Genomic DNA, 21454 nt, shown 5'->3' with positions numbered 1-21454 from the left:
TATAACCTAGAAAACTCATCATTAGTTAAGATGTGTTAAAGTAGTTTAATAAGTCTCTAGGTCTTTGAACGTATGTAAGGTCAATTAAGAGCTTGTTTGAGGATTAAAAGTCATTTGGATCATAATATAATGCTCAAAACGGAAGAAAGTTTTGTATGAATTAGCCATGCATATTACATGTTTGTGCAATTCTCAAGGCTATTGTTACACGGGTTATGTAATGTTGTGTCACTTCTAAAACAAGTTTTTGACTTGTTTTTAAGCATTTGAGCTCTATTTACCTCCATAACTTTCATATAGAGTTGAAACAATGGTCTTAATCATTAAATGAGTTTAAAGAAGTTAGAGACCTTCATATGGATATTTTGATCATTTTGTAATCACAATTTTTTTTTCAATAAGTGATGATTAAGAAGCTCCGTAGTTTTGGAATAAGAGAGAAGGTTTGTCAATCAGTTGAGATGAATAAATACCAAAAATATATGTCCACATCACTACTTTTTGATATTTTTGGACTTAATCTATATTATGGTGTTCTTGCTTGTTATGTGGCTACTATGTGTATGTTGGTACATCCACAAAACATATTTTGAATGCATTTTCATTTGGGGGAATATCATATTGATTGAAAATTTGTTAAGTATCCTATATATGTATATCACTTAGGATGGTTTGACTTAAGTCTTTCCCAGAAACTTAGTTAGGATTAAATCTTATTTTCGATATTGGTTACCGTATAAGTCATAAGTCGATACTATTTAATGGATGGACTTTGTAAACACATTCTATGGTTTCATGTGGGTGGCACATGTCTCCAAAATGTTGATATTTATTATTAGGCCTCTAAACTGATTTTAGGTACGATGTCACTACCTTGTTTATGTCATTGAATCATCAATGCAAAAGACTTGTTTTGAGTGTAAGAGGACTTGAGTTGGGAATTTAGAAGCATGTGCATTACATACTTGCTTGATTTTGAATTGGTTATATGTGCATTACATACTTGCTTGATTTTGAATTGGTTATTTCTAATGTTTTTTTATCCCCACATGTCTTACAAATATATAATTATTTTAAAAATATTTTGAGGGTTAGAATTTTGCATTTTGATTATTTCCATTATCAAATCCAATTCAAAAGCCTAACTATGGGTTTACTTACTAGGCTCCCCAAGTCTAACTTATTATTTTGACATACACTTTGACTAGAAGAATGAAGCATAGCTAAAGGGGTTAGCTTGGATATTTTAGGTCACTAATAATGTAGTGATTAACCTTTGCCTTTATGTTATGATCTAACTATACATCCTTGACTTTTCAATGATAATTGTGAGGCCATAAGTTTATGAGCCTAAATTCTACAATAATTCTGAAATTAATAAATGTTTTCAAAAATATATCTTAATTAGTTTTAGCCCATACGGTGGGCATATCATCGTTCAACTTCAAATTAGTAGGAGCAGAACCTTCGATTAACCAACAAAAAGTTTTGCGCTTGCAAATTGGAAGGTTTTGCGTATGTTTATTTGAAATTGAATAATAATGCAATGCATGAAAAAAAAAATGACAAAAATGACTATGCTAATTATTAATACGTTATTAATAAACAAAAGGTTTTGCGCTTGCAAATTTGAAGGTTTTCCGTATGTTTATTTGAAATTGAATAATAATGTAATGCTTGAAAAAAATGACTATGCTATTATTAATACATTATTAGTGGGAAAATGAGCCTCAAAGGAATTTAATAAGATTATTATGGATCAAAACAATTTTAAGATTTAAAATGTTTAAGGGATTAAACATGAAAATTGAAATTAGATTTCAAACATAAAATAAAATTTGAAAGCTATTTATATGTTTGCTTCTAAAAATAATATAAGATGTCAAGTCAGTCTATATTGTTGTTGTTTGCTATTTATATGTTTGCTTCTCAAAACATCTTATAGATAGATTTTAATAAGTATTTTTCTGACAAGAACTATACACAACTTTCTCTTTGTTTCAAAAAGCAAATCAATTGTTTTCTTTGGATTTTAACGTTGAAAACCATAAAGAATACCACAAATAATATTTATAATTAAAAAAAAAAAAGTCTTGAGCTAAAATGAAATGGATTGTACAAACAAGAAAATATTTTTCAAATATATGGGTTTTTTCGGAAAAATTTAATGTTCATTCGGTTTTTTTTTTTCTTAAACAGAAAATTTGTCAGTAAACCCGCTAAAAGAGCCGAACCTAAAAAAAAGTGTAAAGATCTTTTTGTATTAAAAAAAAAAAATTAAGTTTAAACTGGAAAAATAAAAAATATATATAATATCTTTTATACACTCAACTACAATATTAAACTTGCGTTCTTTATCAATTGAAACTAGGGTACAACCCACAAAACCAGTTGTATGATGATGACATAACACACAATTGGGAGATTTTAGCTCTACCCTCCACCATACGTTTGTCCATGTGTACACTAATTATGAGATGGACGTTTTGCTTTTTAATTAAACTTTTTGATATATTCTAAATTTATATTATATACGTTCTTAGAAAATATAAAAAAAAAAAAAAACATAAGCCTATCATCATAACAGAGTCATTCTATATATCTAAGGGCCACCATTTGGCTTGACTAATTGTTGTAGTTTCCACCCACCATGTCCCGCCAAAAGAAATGCCTACAATTTACAACTTTGTAATCACTCACAATAAACAAATATATATAACATAATAACTAAAAACAAAGATAGTAAATGGGCAAATTATATAATATAAAAGTCACCATATTTTGCCCATTTTATAGTTTAACCACTGTATTTCAGTTTCGTCAATGACAATTTTGACAATTTTTTCTCTGTCTACCACTTTGACCTGCTATAGGTTTTAATGGAATATTTAGTGTCAAAATTTTCACTAAAGCCACTAAACTTTGACAAAATTTCTACTGTGCACATGTCAAAGTGGTCAACATAGAAAAAAAAAATTGTAAAACTTGGGTGTCTGTCGTTGACAAAACTGAAATATAGTGGTTAAACTTAAACCACAAAAATGACCAGAATACAGTTGCTTTTATGTAATTTTCCAAGAGTGAAAGATGAAAAGTGTAAGCACCTCTTCCCATGATTTTCCAGCAGCTTGAAGCAACGCAGCATTACAAGTCTTGAGTTGTATGGAGGCCCCACATAAAGTGGAGGCTGCCTCCTCCCACCCTCTATTATGTCCCATACACCTGAAAATTGAAATTCCAACATAACTTCTTAATCAATTCACTATATAATTATAAATCAATTAAAGATTCTTAATACTTAAATGCAAACACATTGAAGGCCAAATAAGCTGTTACAGTCACAAGAACTCACATAACTGTAAGTATCTCATCTCTGGCATATTTACAGATAGCTTGTTGAAGATGATCAGTTGTCTGCCCATCCATTGCTGCAATAGAATAAAAGCTTGAGATGAAATGTATCTCAGCTTCCAAGAATGCCCCTACATGCTCCTGCATGATTTTAAGAGTTTGTCTTGTTCTTGTTGCATCACTGCATCAACAACAGCAACACTTTCAATATCAAAATAGTATGTGCAAATGTAAAGAAGATAATTGTTACCTTGATAAAATAAGCTCAGGAATCCAGCCCAACTGTTGGAGCTTGTAAGCGACTTGTATAGCATCAGCTTCTCCAGCTTTCTTCAGAGGTCGATCATGGTCTATGAAGGGTAAGAAAAGAAACAAAACTAAGAGAATGCAAATGATAGTGGCTAGAAAGGCTAATGCTAGCTAGAGGTTATGCATTTGAATAGTTGTGCTTTACGTTTGCAGATGCATTTGAATTTCATACAACATTGTAACACTCAGCTTTTCGAATTACCTAATAGTAAGATTCTTCATTCACCATGAGTCCGATTAATATTAAAGTTCAACACTGATAACTAATCAATTATGATTGTGTCATCAAGTAAAACAATTTGTAGAGAGCTTTTAGCATAATTTCCTCGGATTATATGGAGTAATGACGTAAGGTTGGGAAATTTGAAACCACGAATTGAAACTTGTGTGCGCTTGTCATTGCAAAAACTTTGTAGTTGCATCAGAATAACTAGGGCAAAATTGTTATTTGTATTAGTACCTTTAAGTGAGCGATCCTCCCATGAGCTTTTTGCATGACGAAGCAGAATCAAGCGTCGAGATGGAACACTAGAATCCTCCTTGGAAGTCTCGGCAAGCGTAGTTTCGATGACCAGTGGTTGAGATTGAGGACGATGAAATACAGGCGTATGTTTATGCCTGATGCTCTTAAATAATGAAGATGACGACGAAGACGAAGACGACGATGATGGTGATTCTGTCGCTGCTAAGGAGACCACCGGCGATTGGAACGGCCGTAACATACAGCTGCTACACACCACCATTACCATTGAGCTTTATCGCTTTGTTTTTTTTTTTCCTTCGTTGCTGGCTACTTATGTTCTGCTATAACCAACAGAACAAATTCTTTTTAATAAATAAATTGGGTTTTCATAACCGTTAACATCAAAAAAAAATATATATCTTTTAATAAATTCAGGTGGACATAATATTTTATCTTGAGAAAGCTGCAAAAATGCAATTTCTTGTAAAAAACTAAAAATTGATAGTTTGAAAAAAAAAAGTTTGTTTAAGTGCAATTAACATCTTAGTGTCTTTCTTTTTCCCCATTAAATCATTATAAATAAAATGGTTGAACGGATACTAATATATGTTTGCATAAAACGTTGTATATACAAAGGAGAAAACCCATAAAATCAGAAACATGAACAAGGAGAAAACCCATTAAATGATATGGTAAAGATTTGGGTCCATATGTATTAAGCCAACATTTTGCGCTTAATGACTTGAGACCGGTTTATGCATTAAGTAAAAAGAAACAGACATATGTGTACACATTAAGAGCTGAACCCATTAAGTCAAAATAAAAGAACACATCAGGTTAGTAAAAAGTAAAAAGTCGATCTCTTCCATAAAAATAATGCAATAACCCCCCATAAAGTAATAGTTAACTACAAGAAGCAATTAGATGGAAGATGTAACTAAACCCTTAACCGAGTACAGGTTCACTCAAAGTTGTCTGAAAAAAAAAACGGCAGTAATTCTTTCATATTATGCCAACCAGCAGTCTTTCACATGTATCTGGCTTCCAAGTTGACACAAAATCGGTAATTATATAGTAAGTAACTCAATTAGATTCCTCCCTCCCTCCCTCCCTACTGTATGTGCATGCAATATGCAATATTATGCTTCATTTGATATTATGCATCACAGAAAGACTGGAGCCATGACCAGTGTTATCGTTGCAAGCATCTTTATAAGCACGTGAAGCGAAGGCCCAGCTGTGTCTTTGAACGGGTCACCTACCCTGTAGTTAGTAATATCACAAATACGTAAGGGGCAAAAACGGAAGATTGGATGTTTAAAATCAAAGGGGATTTATGGACAAAGCGTGTCACTCACGTATCACCAGTAACTGCTGCTTTATGGCTTTCACTTCCTTTTCCTCCAAGTGCACCGGTTTCTATGTATTTTTTAGCATTATCCCATGCACCACCAGCAGTGTTGAAGAACAGAGCCATTAGAATACCAGAAACTGTCGCAAACATCAACATGGATGCCACTACTTTTGCCCCTAGCAGCGGGTGCCCTGTATAGTAACCCAATATCCGAAACACAATCCCTTCATAAAAAAAAAAAAATAAAAAAAAAGTTAGAGGAGATATATTTGTATAATAGTTTATATATACAATAAAGATACAAGTTACAACACACCAATAAATATAGGTGATATAACCGCTAAGGCTCCAGGCTTTATCATCTCTCTCAGAGATGCAGCAGCCACAATTGCAACACATCTCCCGTAATCCGGTTTGTCCTTGTACTCCTATTAAATGATATATCACCCCCAAACATCAACATAACATCATCATCATAGGAGGTTAAAAAGAAATGGGAATGGGACCTACCATGATGCCTGGCCTCTCAATGAACTGTCTTCTTACTTCATTGACAACCTCCTGGGCAGTTCTACCAACTGCAGCACAGGCCCATGCACTGAAAAGGAAGATAAGCATGGACCCCAGTAACCCACCCACAAATACTTCTGGAATAGCAATGTCAACCTGTAACAAACCAACCTCATATTAGAATTACATATATTAAGTTAGGATTTTGAAGTTAAAGCAGCAGCATGAAAAGACTACCTGTGCAAATGGGACCCGAGCAAACGATGCCACCTCATCCATATACGCACTGAACAAAAGAAAAGATGCAAGTGCAGCGGATCCAATGGCAAACCCTTTTGTGGTTGCTTTTGTGGTGTTCCCAGCTGCATCCAAAATATCAGTGATCTCTCGCACACTTTCAGGCTGCAAATCACAAATAAATACCCAAACCCAAACCTTATATTAAATGCAAACAATACCAACCTACTTTTGTTCTACTAGATGCTATATACTAATTACTGAAAAAATAAAAATAAAAAAGTATTTTGGCATTTTTACCTGCTGACTCATCTCAACAATCCCACCAGCATTATCCGCAATAGGCCCAAACATATCCATAGTCAAAACATAAGCTGCAGTACTAAGCATCCCCATTGTGGCAACAGCTGTCCCAAACAATCCGCCAGTTGGATTCCCAGCCTCATCAACCAACCCTGAAGTATTCCCCAACCAAAAAGCAGATACAATAGCCACACTAATCACAAGAACAGGAAGAGCAGTAGATTCCAAACCCAAACTAATCCCAGCAATAATATTAGTCCCATGACCTGTTGAACTTGAAAGAGCTAATCTCCTTACAGGCTCATGCTTATAGTCTGTGTAATACTGAGTGATCCAGACAAAAAGGTAAGCAGTTGTGATTCCAACTAATCCACATAGAGCAAAATTAAACCAAGCAGATGGAGCTTGTTCTGTGTACAGCATCCAACGTGTTGTGAAACCAAAAGTGATAACTGCTAAAACTATTGTGATGGAATATCCTTTTTGGAGTATTGTCATGGGATCCTCCATACCTCCTCCCATTGCTCCAGGATCACGTGTGGCACGGATTGAAAAGATCCCCACTGATGAGATTATGAGATCGAATGAATGGATAACCAAAGGGAATAAGATGAATCCGGATGGATCTGCATGCGTGTAGTAATGGAAATCAAATTTAGTATGCATATTAAATGATAGACAACATTACATTTTTGCTCCCTGAGTATAGTTGATTTGTTTTTTTTTGCAATTTTGGTACTTTTTTTGTTCCTTGTTCCGAGTAAAATGACTATTTTTTGGACCATAACAGTGAAAATCTGCTATACTCAGGACCAAAAATAGCCATTTTACTCTGAAACGTTACATTACAAGAACCTCAAATAAGGACCACAATTGCAAAAAATCAGATATACTAAGGGACCAAATATGTAAATTAATAGAATGAAACGATTACCTTCGATTTTGCATTTTTGAGCCATGGTTCCTCCAAGTATCATAGCACTGATTATTTCAGCAGCTATGCTCTCGAATAAATCAGCTCCTCTTGCTGCACAATCACCGACATTATCTCCAACCTTGTATCACAAAATTAAAATTTAGTTTAATATACTAGGTCAACATAATGAAATGAAGAACAAAAACAATTTAGATACCAGGTCAGCAATGACAGCTGGATTCCTGGGATCATCTTCAGGTATTCCCTGTTCTACTTTTCCAACAAGGTCAGCACCAACATCAGCAGCTTTTGTAAATATTCCACCACCCAATTGAGCAAAAAGGGCTACAAATGAAGCTCCAAAACCATATCCCACAAGAAGAAGAGGCACTGAATGATATGACATAAAATGAAAACCGATTTATTTTTTTATTTTTTTTTTTCATTTTGAAATGATAGTATATTATACTAAATGGACACTCACAGTCAGTAACCTTCATTGACCCTGGTGTGTCCACACCCAACCAAACATAGAATGTGGCATACAGGATTGCAACACCAATCACAGCCATACCAACAACCACCAAGGCAGAGAAACCACCAGCACGAACTGCTATCTAAACAAAAAGAAAAATCTGCCAGCTCAGCAAGATGCTTAGAAACCAATTATGTAATGTAAGTAAGAATAAAGAAAGAAAGAAACCTGTAAAGCCTCTCTTGCAGACCTTCTTGCAGCACTTGAAACACGAACATTAGCACGCACAGAAACCCACATGCCAACATAACCAGCCATTCCAGAGCATACAGCTCCTAAAAGAAAAGAAAACACAGTGATGGATGCAGAAGTTAACCTGCACAAGCATCACACAGGAACATATTTCCATTTTTGTCAACAACTTCAAACATGGAAAGATACTCATCAAAGAAATATACAATTATACACATCCATTCCCATTCTCACCTCCCTATGCCTGAAGCTTCTTGTTGAGGGGTTGTAGTGCGAAACATATATATACCAAATATCACCACTGCTAAAAATAATGCCATTTTAGAGATTGTCCCATATTGGGTCTTAAAAAAACCCTCTGCTCCATCACGTATTGCATCTGATATCTGAGCCATCTCAGGGGGGCCTTCATCTTTTGCAAGTACCCACTTAGTGAGATATATTGATAAGATGAAACTCACAATGCATATTGAGAACACAAACACAATGATCGGTGAGGTGCTAGCTCCAATGTAAAAAATTCCTCCAAATACCACGAACATAAGCACAAAAAGTAGACGGACATTCATTGTCATGAGAATTCGAAATACCTGCATAAAAGGAAATCGAATGAAGCAACATAAAACAAAAAAGAACCAAAGGAGGAAGCTGAAAAACACTTTTGCATGATCTAAAAGATGATTAAAAAAATGTAAAGATGTTTATGAAAACACTAACAGATGACAGAAGATAACTATTACCAGTGGTGTGCTAGGTTTACTGCGCATGTTTGGAAAAGTCCTAGGTCTATCTTGGTAAGGAGCCAAATTACCAGTCTCCATGGCATCATCCATTGCAACAGCACAGAAGGAAATTAATGTCTGAGGTCTAGGGAAAGGTTTAGACTTGTTTGCTGTCTCTGTTTAAATGTTCCAAGTTGACAATAGAGATCAAAACTTAACCTTTCTTCCCTCAAAATCCAGCAGCAGAAAACGGTTTCTCCTCACAGAGACATATATATATCATATCATACACTCATTCAAGGCCTTCAAAATGATCAACTACACCTGTTAAGCATGTCAAAATAGACAAGACATCATGTTGCAAGTATCAAGAAATAGAAAGAAAAAAAAAAAGGCATGACTGCAAGGTTGGTTATACAGAGGTTAATGTGACAAACAGTAATGTCCGAATAGGCAAACTGCAAGCTCGTATCACTAACACTTCATGAGTATCAATAGCAATCATGATCAGGTAAGATCACCAATGAACAATATATCACAAACAACAAATTAAGAAATTATCCAAGGAAAATGGAATCTAGATACGTTCCAAGACCAGAAATCCATATATACATTAAATTTCTTATAATCGATGGCCACAGAGATAAATAAAAAAAAATAAATAAATAAATAAAAAAAAAAATAAAAAAATTGGACATTGATGAATTTCAAAACCAAACACATGAGGATAGCAAGCATAAAGATGATGAATTGAATAGAAACACCTCATCCAATCACAAACAATTAAGATTCATATCAAGAAAAATGCAACTGAGAAAAATAAAAAGGCAGGCGATGTGCAAACAAACGCTTAAGGTCCAATTACCTTCTTTTGCTGGGGTTATGGCAAGAGCCCTTAAGACGAGACTTCTGTGAAAATTCAATTGCTCCCTCTCTCCCTCTTCTAACAGCAGACCTTGCGTTGAATGAAGACTGGAAACGTTAACACACGAGTAGAGTAGAGTCAAGTCGCTCAATTTTGTTTTATGGGCGTATTAGATATGAACGAAGACTTGGTCGTAACGTATATAAAAGGAAACCAGCAAGAAAACATCAACATATGAAACTTACAAACCACCTGTTCGATCATTAAAACAATGCTACTCTACTATTTGCTTCATCTGATCATCAATTATAGTACTTCACAACAGAAAACAAAAACCGACAACATTTTGGGGTTTTTCGGAGCCTAAAAGATCGACAAATCATATAGAAAGCAAAATCCAGATAGAAATCGGTACATAAATTCAATAATAGAGAGAGACCTTACCTGACGATCGAGATCAGTGTGAGAGAGAGATCAACTCTGTCTCTTTCTTTTGAGTCGCTACACTATTTGATGAAATAGGGCAAATATAATTGGTTTCCATACCTTATACATCATTAGAAGGGGAATTATTTTCTCAAGATGGTTGACTAATTATCGCTACTTAAAAATAAAGTAAACTACAAGAACTCTGTGAGGAGTTGGCTTCTTGGTTAATAATATGTCTAGAAGAAATTAAATATCTTTTTTACTCTTGTTTTTGTAAATCCTCCTATCAAATTAAATTATGTTAATTATAATATGTATCATATTAGTATACAAAAATATTACTAAATTTCATTAAATGAGCATTAAATGTTATATGTATTACTATTTAATTGTGTATGATGATTTGTAGGAACAAAAAAATAAGAGAATATTTAATTTCTCTCTATTTAATTGGGTATGATGATATGTGTCTAATATTTTATGTGTATCATTGAAGGGTTTTCTAGACATCTATACACGAAATTTAGGCAGCGGAAGCATTTAATAAAAACCCTAAGTGTACATGCACCTTAGATCTAAGACTCTAAGTTTTACTATTATAGCAACGTACTATCAAAACTATAAATTTAAAGCTACGAGATGGATAAAACTACTAATGTAGCGCCCGTGTTTCTGGGCTAAGTATTAGTGCAGTGATGTAATAGTAAGATCAACCATTGTAACATATTTTGAAGCAATAAAGATGAATTATTTGAATATTATGTGAATTATGTGAATTTATGTGCTTTATACTTATTTATAAAATATAATAAATTAAGAGTGAAAATAAGCGTCAAAAATAAAAGTGTAGATAAACCCAATATCTATGAAGAAAATGGTAGTCATCGTAACAAGGATTCTGGAAATATAAGAACGTCGAAATCCGAGTTATAACGAAGAAGTTATGATATGTTGAAGTTATACAGCAAAACCGACACGGCACCGGGAATCGTAAAAAAATGAATTTTTGATAAACTACTTTATAGCTTAGATATCTAAATAAAAGTTATAGTATACGTTAAACCGATAGCATGCATAAAAAAACGTCAAAATCTGATTTTGTATGAGGAATTTATGATTTTTCTAAGATTTCGCATAGCAGTATACAACCCGGAATTCGAATTTCAGATCGAACGATTTTTAGCCGACACAACCTAAATTAGAACTGAATATCTCATTAATATGATCTCAACGATAAAAAGACAATCGAAAACGGAGTCAGTATGTAGAAGATATGAATTTTACACGGTCGTTAACAGTGTAATATAGCCCTGTTGAAAATACCCGATACCCGAATTTGTAACAGTCGGATCTTCAGGGATATTATTGTTTATATTACTCTTGAGATTGAAGGAGAGACTCGACGAGTTAAGGGTCCAACTTGCCAAGTCGAGTCGGGTTTCTCCTGTGGATTTAATGAGTGGACTCAGATGAGGGACTCGCCGAGCAGGTGTTGGGCAGAGAAACCCTAATTTTTGGGGTTTAGGAGCTATTTAAAGGCACTTATAGTCTCATTTGTGGCTACCCTTATTTGAGAGAAAACCCTAAACGTGCATAGAGAGCCATGAGAGTTTTGGAAGCTAAATCTTGAAGTAGTCTAGTGCATCTCTTGAGGAGAAGAAGATCATCCAACAAGGAAGCTGGAGAATCAATGGATCTGGTGTAATTTCGTGCAAAGGCTTGAGCAAGATGTAAAAGCTTGCACCTTTCTTGTTATTTTGCTTAGATCTTGTTGCTTTGGAAGATTAGGGTTTCTTCCACCATTGTTAGGACTTTGATGCATAAGGTCCCTTTTGAGGTCTAGATTTCAGATCTGAACTTTGTGAGCTCCAGAGAGTCCAAAGATTATAGTTTTATCTAGCCATGTAAGAGTTATTGTGGTTAATCATCCTTGTTAGAGTTATATTGGCATTATAAGCCTTGCATGCCATGTTTAAATGTAAAGCTTGTAGCTTTATGTGACAATCAACCCTTAGGATGGTAGATCTAGTGTTTGGAGTGATGGATCTGCCTTGAATCGTGTAAATGAGGAATCTGATCAAAGGGACTCGCCGAGTCCATGGCCTGACTCGACGAATCAGTGAGGGTTTGTCCCGATGGGTTGATTGTGCGATAACTCGGCGAGTTGGGGGTCAAGTCGATGAGTTGAACTGGGCTTTGTGAGACTTATGAGGATACGAGGGGACTTGACGAGTCGCGAGGGTGCACTCGACGAGTCGCAAGGGTGCAGGATAGTTGGTTGTGGCGGACTTCGAGGATGAAGTCTTGTTAAGTGGGGGAGAGTTGTAACACCCTATTCTGAAAATATGCGTTTATGGGTTTCAAAGGGCAAGGTTAGGGGAGTTTCGGTCTTTTATGGGTTTTGAGTTTTTTATTCGAGAGGTTTTGGGTCGGGGAGTATCGCTAGAAGCGTAGGGCTTCTCGCCACCTTTTTGTGGATATAAAGTCCGTCGGAAACGGACTTGGAACGAAGGAGTTATGACACTTTAAGTTATTGACAGAAATGGCCCCTAATGGAAATAAATGGCAAGAAGAACCACGCATGAAAAGTGGCAAACGCGCGAGTACGCCCAACGTAAGGGGTACGCCCAGCGTATAAGGGTAAATGATCACGGGTGCCTTCTGGAGTACGCCCAACGTACGTCTAATGTCCAGAAACCCTAATTTTAGGGCATGCCACTATATAAAGAACATATTGGTTCAAGCCCTAGCCTCCTTATCTGTTCCCTTACCCTCAGAAAACCCTAAAACGTCTCATTCCCTCATTCTTGAGTGATTTTCTCCTTAAGAAGCTCATTTTGGTGGTGTAAACTTGGAAGAGGAAAAGAAGAAGTTAACAAGGAATAACTTTCGAAGTTGGAGCTGATAGATCTGGATTAGCATCATCATTTGGACTTTGTGGAGGTATAAAGTTCATAACTTTACTTACGGATGCATAGATCTAGTGTAGTGAAGTTTTGGAGTCATTTTGGGTCCCAAGATTGGACCTTTATAATGAAATCTCGTTTTTGAGCATGGGGTTGCCATCCTTAAGGCTAAGAGTGTTTCATGAGCAGTAAAGCTTCGAACTTGATGGTCCATTCATAATCATGCATGAGATCTAGCCCTCTTTATGGAAGTAGAAGATTATTTTTTGAGTTTGGTTTGTTTGGGCCAAGTAAAGTCACTAAGTCAGTGACTTTATGGAATAAGACATGGAAAAGGACGTGGATCTGAGTTTGTAGCCTCTGGAGTGGAGTAATAAGCGCTTAATGGAAAAAGGACTTAATAGGGGAATTACGCTGAGCGTACGTGCAAGTACGCCCAGCGTACTCACCATCTTGCCTGTACGCTTAGCGTACGTAGAGTACACCCCGCGTACTCATCCGTTTTTGGCTTGTAGAGTTTTGGGCCTCGGGTTGGCCAAGCAATGGACTTTGGGTCATTAGGCTTCAGTGGGCCATTAGGAGTCATATGTTTTGGGCCAGCAACATGTTTAGGCTTAGGGTAAGACCCATTAAAGGGATTGGGCCCAATTGAGCAAGTTGTGCCATTTGTAGACCACTAGTGGGCTTGGAAAGCCTACCCAGTGTTGGGTTTTATTTTAAGGATTGGGCCTTAGTTCTGGATCATACTGGGCCAGGGGTAAAATGGTCATTTTACCCCATGCATGGATTAAGGATTATGGTTTGGGATCCAATTGCTAATTGGGTATATTGTTTGGTAGAGGCAGCTCGGGAAGTTGGCAAAGTATCAACAATGGAATTCGTGCGGGAAGCTTCAACAGTGCGATGTGAGTCTTCTCACCATACTAATGGGTATAAGGCACCAAGGCCGGCATATTTTATGATGTTTGGTATACTTGTTGTGTAGAGGTGTGTGGCATGTTTATGATTGATATGTGGTAGAGATAGCTTGTATGGCTAATGGTAGAGATAGCCTGTATGGCTAATGGTAGAGATAGCATGTATGGCTAAGAGTAGTGATAGCCTTGTGGCTAATGGTAGAGATAGATTTATAGCTAATTGATATGTGTTATGTGGTAGAGGTAGCTTTATAACTGAATTATATGTGTAAGTGGTTAAGGTAGCTTTATAGCTGATGGATATGTGTATGTGGTAGAGGTAGCTTCTATAGCTTGCATGTTATGTGCTTGTTGTGTGGGCTATGCTTTGGGGAACTCACTAAGCTTCGTGCTTACAGGTTTGTTTATGGTTTCAGGTACTTCAGATTCCAAGGGCAAGGCGTGATGGCGCGACGCGCACTATCTCATAGACTTTTTGGGACACTGATGTTTGGAATAAAAGTTGTATTAGACTTATGTTTTGAAAACAATTATAACTGGATTTCTTAATGTATGACATCATGTTTGCTTATTCTCAAATGAAAATTTTACCTTGTAAATTGGGTTGTTACAAACAAAATATTGATTTAAGCTAAATATGAGTTCAACATGCATTTTTCATAATTGATATATGTTTTTTGTATGTATTCTCCCCCAAAATAATGAAAATGTTAAAAAGGGGCCGTAAATACTCACCCTTGAGGCCTGAACTCGGACTAGATTTGGTTTGGTGATGCATGACGTGAGAACCACAACTTACTTCTTCTTATGTTGAAACAAACCACCTGGGTCGTTTTGGTAATATCTTTAACTAAAGGGACTATTCTTGTAATGATTTAAATCAAGAGGTATTATTTTGTAAATTCTAAACAATTGGACGGGCTGGTTTGTAATTTCTTTATCAAATGGGACTATTTTGGTTAATAAATACCAAATGAGGGGTTGTTTAGGATAAATGGAATCAATTTTGGGGGATTTGGACTGATTTTAATTAACTTAATCAAGGGAGGGTTGATTTTGAACACTTTAAAACAAGTTTTGAGTTCCTTTGACCTTTGAATGGCCAAAATAGAAACACAATAGAAATGGCCAAGGGCTTGGTGGTGTTGCTTGATCGTTGGGTGATCTTTTGTTGAGAGGGAGGAGCACCTCCGATGCTTCTCTTGGTTCGAAAATTGCAAGGTGGTGGTCGGAACATATCAACAATAGTAGGAAAGTGGTGGCAACAAGCGGCGATGCATCCCTCTGCTTCCTTCCTTGCATACGACAGTCGATCGGTGAGGGAAAAGAGAGGGTGACGATCGATTACAATGGGAGGTTGCACAACATCTTCATGCTGCTTCTATTTCCGATAAGTTCGATGCGAGGGAGGGAAGTAGGTGGTGGCTGGCTCTAAGGCATGTTCTAATTGAACAAAAAAAAAGAGGGATTAGAGATTGTAGTGTCTCGCGGCGGTCACCACAACAACATCACCCTTGGTAGTGGTTGTTTTAGGAAGTGAAGGAAAATACGAGGGTTGAGGTGGTGGGGGGAAGGGGCTTCGACGTCAACAATAGTAGTGGTGGATGGTGGTGGTTTATGTTGGTAGTGGGTGGCAGTCAAACACATAACAGGCTAATCCATTAGTGTCAGCATGTTGACAACGCCAACACCAACTTAACAAGTTTGGTTCTAAATATAGATTAGATTCAATCCTATCAATCAAGGGATATACATGTATAGATTCATATATGTACAACATTAGGATAAACCGTAATGTTGTGTTAGGATTCGTGGCTTTGTGTCAATTGTCTTGGTGACAAACCTGTCTTCTTTGTGAAGACAAAATCTCTTTTCTTGGTGAAAGGAACATTTCACTACTAGAAAAAGAGCCTTTTACGATGTACAATGCGTGTCGTAAAACGCTTAAATGACTTGTGTAACACCCGGGTTTCAGGGCTAAGCATAATTTTCAATGTAATGGTCTAGGTCAACTATTGTAACTCTTTTTGATGTAATAAAGATGAAATATTTTAATTCTATGTGAATTATGTGTATTTGTGTGCTTATTACTTTATTATAAATATATATATTTAATAAAGAATAAAAATAAGCGTCAAAATTAAAGTGTGAGATAAGTCCAATATCTTTACATAAAGTCGTAGTGGTCGAAACCAGGATTCTGGGGATATAAAGAACGCCAAAATCTGAGTTATAACGAAGAAGTTATGGCTCGCCGAAGTTTTACGGCAAAACCGGCACGACACCGGGAGACGTAAATAGTGAATTTACGATAGAAGACTTTTTATCCTTAGTGATCAAAAAAAAAGTCGTAGAATATGTTAAACCGAGAAAATCCATAAAAAGAACGCCCAAATCTGACTTCGTATGAAGAAGTTATGATTTTTCTAAGATTCGGCTTAGCAGTGCACGGCCCGAAACTCGAATTTTAGTTCGAGCGGTTTTTTGGCTTACGCGACCTAAATGAGAGTTGAATATCTCATTAATAGGAACTCAACGGTAAAAAGACAAACAAAAACGGAGTCCGTATGAAGGAGTTATGAATTTTTCGCGGTCATTTAACAATCTAAACGCCTCCTACTGTTAAATTCGAGATCGGTCGAAAATTAGCCGACGGAGTCTAAACGAAAGTTGTAGATCTTGATTTTACCTATGCATGGATATAAAGAACGTCGAAAATGGAGCTCGTATGAGAAAGTTATGATTTTTCCAAGTTCGAGGGCTGATACGCGATAGGGGGTGACGTGGCACCACTAGAATTGGACACGTGGCATCACCAGAAGGCCACCACATGGACCAACTCGGCGAGTAGGTCCCCCCTACTCGGCGAGTCCATCAGATTTTTGCACTATAAATAGAGGTGTCGGGTCTAGCCTTCTCTTCACACCTCAACCCTCTTCTTTCTCTCTCTACACTCTCTCTCTAAGCCTCCTTAAGCCCCCTAAAGCCTAGGTAAACCCCCTAGCACCTGAAGGAAGCCCCGAGGCTCCCGGAGTTCCAAGAAAAGAGCCTTTCGGCTCGGGAACGCTGCTCCAGCGAAGCCCGATTTTCTAGAAAAATCCGCTGTAAGTGAGCTGTACCTATCCTATCTTTAGTTTAGCTTATGTTTTAATATAGGAATGTTATTAGGTCCTTAAAATAATTATTTGGGCTATTATTATGAGTTATATTGAGTGTTATTAACGCTTATATAATAATAATAATAGTCAGATAATTAATTTATCGCGGTTATCATTAGACTAAACCCTAGTGGTATCGATAGTAGGTTTTATCGAAGGAATATCATTTTGAGAGTATCGAAGCGCTGTCCGAGTACTGAGTCACCACCTAATCAGGTGAGTGCATAGTTACTTTCATCTTACACATAGATATGAAGTATTTTATATATTACGTGTTATGTGTGCATATTATCTATATACTTGTTATCTATGCTGGATGAATGTTTTTATACAAGTTTTAAATGATTTAAACTGTATATGTATTTATATCTAAAAAAAATGTTGGGGTAAAACATGGGTAGATGTAATAAGACGATGTGTGATAAAATGATGAGAGGCCTCAATGTTGTTGTTGTTGATCCAGTCATCTAGTGGAGTATAGATGACGACCACGGACTCTTCTAGACAGTCCAGTGGAACACTAGCAGGCTCGCAACCTGTAGGTGTTTGTGAACGATGTGTTCACCGGTGTACTCCATCCCCCCACATGGTTGCCTTTAGGACATTTATTGTTGAGGAACCCCCTTAGCAGTAGTGTCAGTCCCGATGATGATCCTTAGGATAGGTCCCTTATGATAGGTGTTTAGGGACGTAAAGTGAGGAAAACGGGAACGGGTAATCGGGTTATTGTTGATTGATGAAATTAATAAACTTATTTATTGTAGGTTGAAAACCCTATGTGCTCACCAGGCTCCGAAGCCTGACCCACTCAGTTTTATGTATTACAGGTAGTGGCGCATGAGCATAGGTGTGATGTTTTGGACGAGGGATTACGGATATAGGCTTGTAGATATGAAATAATGTAGTAAGGCTTATATTGTACTGTTTATACTTTTGATCTGTACGAACATGACATCCCGAGTCTTTTAATGAAATACATTTCTATGGAAATGTTTTTGATAAATCTTTATCATATTATTGTTTTGGGACAAATTCTGCAACCCTTTTATTAAAAGATAACTCTGATTTTGAAATAAAGTATAAACAAAACCGGTCTTTTCTGGCCGTGATTTTGGGGATGTCACAACTTGCAAATGCGTGTCAAAGGCCCTATCATAACAAAAGATGGCACACTTTTGCGCGTCGTCTATTTACGATGTGAAACTACGACATGCGTTTACGACACGCATTGCATGTCAAGGAAGACACTATGAAGAAAGGACATGTCATAAATAAAGATGACACACATTTTTGCGTATAATAATTTTAAAAACGTTTAAAAAAATGTTATTTATAGATTTACTAATTTTCAAATTAAATTTGTATTTAATGTCTCATAATAGAAAATAAAATATCATATATAAAAATTACAATCCATTGCATAAAATTTAATGTCATACAAATAATCGCTCCATGGAAAGGTAAAACAAATCAATAGAAGTTGTTTAAAGATTTTATAAACGAATTAGATACAAAAAATACAATTCATTTCCCCTTTGCTTACTCAAGATCAACCTCCATGTAGCTAACTAATCTTTACAAATTCACCCTTGTTTCTAATTATTTTCTTAAATACTTTACAAACATAATTCATCCATTACACCTTAACTATAGTTGCATCCTTGTTTCTTCTTCTTCTTATTCTGAACTCATCTCCTGCAACCATTGCTCTAAGCCTAGTCTGAATAGATACAACAGCTCCTTGTCAATTATATGAAAAAGACAACTCGAGAGTAGCATACCTTCATAATAGCAATAGCAAACGAAGCAGGAGTGAAAGAGAAGGCAATACTCACAACAATAGCCACAGAGAATGCATCTAGGTCCTACAAGATCATACAAATCACTATTTAAATACACACTACATATAAAGGTGCCAATATTCTGATTGCATGTTATCGTAGACAAAATTATAATATATGAGCATAAATAGAAGAATAATTGGAAGTATATGTATACTTCACGTTGGAGGCGTTGACTTCCTGTTATTGGTAGTGGATGATTACGTGTTTGTATGGTCATATTCTTATTATGTGTAGCATGCCTAAGAATTCCAGCATTCATTAAATTGACAAAGGTTGGAGCAGCATGCTGACAAGCGCTGTTGTGAAATGACATAGGTGGTAAATCCCAGAGGTGGAACAGATGCTGTAAATACAAGTGAATACTTGGGAGTTGAAATTGGTGATTTACTAGTATATGCACTAGTGTAGTAGTTTCTAAGGGCAACAGTGTCATTTACTATGAGCAGAATTTGATACTCTACTTCTTTTCCATTCGAGTCATAGACAACAATATTCTTACTCACAACCTGTTATATATTCACATATAATATGCATAATATATTATTATTGTTATTATTATCCCAAAAAAAAGTGATTTAGATGCAACCAAAAGTTCAAAACCTAAAATGATACTCACTGGAAGTCTTATAACATCAGATCTCTTCCACCCTAGGTTTTGAACTTTTGGTTATAAGACTTTAACAGTTTTTGCTATAGAATATAACAGTTTTTGCTTTTATGTATATATACAACATATAATAGTTTTTGCTGACTTTCATGGAGAAGATAAAAATATAAAGCATCTCATTACCAATTTTTTGCCAGATGATAGATCCGTTTCAGTTGGAGGGCAATAATTTATGTTCAGAAGTGGACACTGAAAATTGACGAAGAACAAAAATTATCAACCCCATTTAATAATGTTGTGTTATGTGTGTGTAAAGTCAAATAATTGAGTTACATAAATATACCTATTGAAAATTGGTTGCTAAACTTCCACATTAAGGTGTCGATGATGATACCATACAAGTTAGACAAGGATCTTCAAATTAAGGATCTTTAGGTATTCACTGATTCCTTACTACTAACTAACCATTTCAATGGATCGTACGTAGTGAAAGGTACAAAACATGGATTTTGTATATTCCATATCTTCTTCATACGAGCTCCATTTCCAATGTTCTTTATATCAATTTGTAGCTATCGATGATATCTACAACTTTCAGTTAGACTCCGTCGGCTAATTCTTACTTTAATTTTAAAGCTATATTTTTAATAGGATTAGACTGTTAAAGCCCATATAAAAACTAGATATCTATCATATGGAATCACATGGATAAGATCTTCGACTTTCATTCAGATTGTTTTTCCTAACAATTAACCGATTTCTAGTTCAATTTATGTGTCATACAATGTTGCGCTAAAACTTCTCAAAATCACAACTTCCTCTTATGTAGTCAGACCTGGACATTCTCTATACACACGCTCTCACTTTTGTGATTACTCTGACTTTCGTCAATACTATTTATCCTAAATAGTCTTCTATCAAAGACACATATTTTTATGACTAGTTGTTTATACTATAAGGTGAAAAATGAGGTGTTACAACTCTCCTCCACTTATAGAGATTTTATCCCGAAATCCTACCCCTAGCGCACCTTAAGAAAGTTCCTATACAATCCTATTGAGGTTTCATAAGGTTAACCTAATATCTAACTTGTGTTCCCCTACCACCTTCATCTATCTATAATTATTTGGTTGTTGAACTTCGTTTTCTACTATAGATCTACTACCAAACTCCTCACGAAGTCATCCAAAACCAGGAATTCATTGGTTTGTGCCTCTACAAAATTACATGCTGGGAATGACGATCGCCTTCAGACGTGAAATGTCAACACAATCTACTCGATATAAATGTCGACACAAAAGGTCTTGACTACATTACCTACTTCGATGTATAAAAATTGTTCAAGCAATTCGTTCAGAATACGTCGTGATTTTGATGTGAGATTGCTCTTGTCATCATCCCCCATGCTTGAAGACTCACAATCAAACCTTCGGTGGTCCTTAGTGTAACGTCTGCGTTTCCAGGCTAGGCATTATCATTGATGTAATAGTCTAGGTTAACCCTTGTAACTCTTTTTGAAGTATTAATGATGAAATATTTGAGTATTATGTGAATTATGTATTTATTTTCTTAATTATTATAATTTAATGAATTAAGAATAAAATAAGCGTCAAATTTGAAGTGTGGGATAATCCCAATATCTTTGCATAAAGATGTAGTGGTCGAAACAAGGATTCCGAAGATATAAAGAATGCCGAAATACGAGTTATAACGCAGAAGTTATGACCTGTCGAAGTTTCGCGATAGAACCGACAAATGCTGAATGACGTAAAAAGTGAAATTTACGTTAGATCAATACTTAGCCTTAGTGATCTAAACGAAAGTCGTAGATTTCGT

At 35.9% G+C, this 21454-nt stretch overlaps 2 protein-coding genes across 6 annotated transcripts; both read right to left on the bottom strand.

The window, feature by feature from the left end:
- Positions 1-2332: 2332 nt before the first annotated feature.
- LOC145006263 (Phosphoglycerate mutase family protein) lies at positions 2333-4476 on the bottom strand. The gene is made up of 5 exons (XM_078965356.1): positions 4121-4476; positions 3602-3701; positions 3353-3532; positions 3105-3222; positions 2333-2671 (listed from the first exon to the last, which is right to left on the bottom strand). Exons 1-5 carry the CDS (start codon positions 4407-4409, stop codon positions 2603-2605), a joined length of 756 nt encoding a protein of 251 aa, XP_078821482.1. The 5' UTR covers positions 4410-4476; the 3' UTR covers positions 2333-2602.
- A 484-nt stretch (positions 4477-4960) lies between these two features.
- Positions 4961-10357, bottom strand: LOC145006261 (pyrophosphate-energized membrane proton pump 2). 5 transcript variants are annotated; one of them, XM_078965355.1, is made up of 15 exons: positions 10202-10313; positions 10010-10120; positions 9758-9847; positions 8911-9216; positions 8405-8760; positions 8147-8294; positions 7928-8060; positions 7661-7833; positions 7462-7582; positions 6525-7153; positions 6225-6389; positions 5988-6143; positions 5794-5905; positions 5482-5701; positions 4961-5386 (listed from the first exon to the last, which is right to left on the bottom strand). In XM_078965355.1, exons 4-15 carry the CDS (start codon positions 9001-9003, stop codon positions 5287-5289), a joined length of 2406 nt encoding a protein of 801 aa, XP_078821481.1. In that variant the 5' UTR covers positions 9004-9216; positions 9758-9847; positions 10010-10120; positions 10202-10313; the 3' UTR covers positions 4961-5286. The 5 variants fall into 5 exon arrangements, with proteins under 5 accessions (XP_078821481.1, XP_078821478.1, XP_078821477.1 ...); XM_078965352.1 differs by lacking the exon at positions 10010-10120 and having other exon boundaries at positions 10202-10357; XM_078965351.1 differs by lacking the exon at positions 10010-10120 and having other exon boundaries at positions 9758-9864; positions 10202-10352.
- Between the last annotated feature and the right edge of the window lie 11097 nt (positions 10358-21454).

The sequence above is a fragment of the Lactuca saligna genome, chromosome 7 (assembly GCF_052625555.1).
Source record: "Lactuca saligna cultivar CGN05327 chromosome 7, ASM5262555v1, whole genome shotgun sequence".
In the NCBI taxonomy this organism is placed as follows: domain Eukaryota; kingdom Viridiplantae; phylum Streptophyta; class Magnoliopsida; order Asterales; family Asteraceae; genus Lactuca; species Lactuca saligna.
This window is presented reverse-complemented; position numbering and strand designations above follow the sequence as displayed.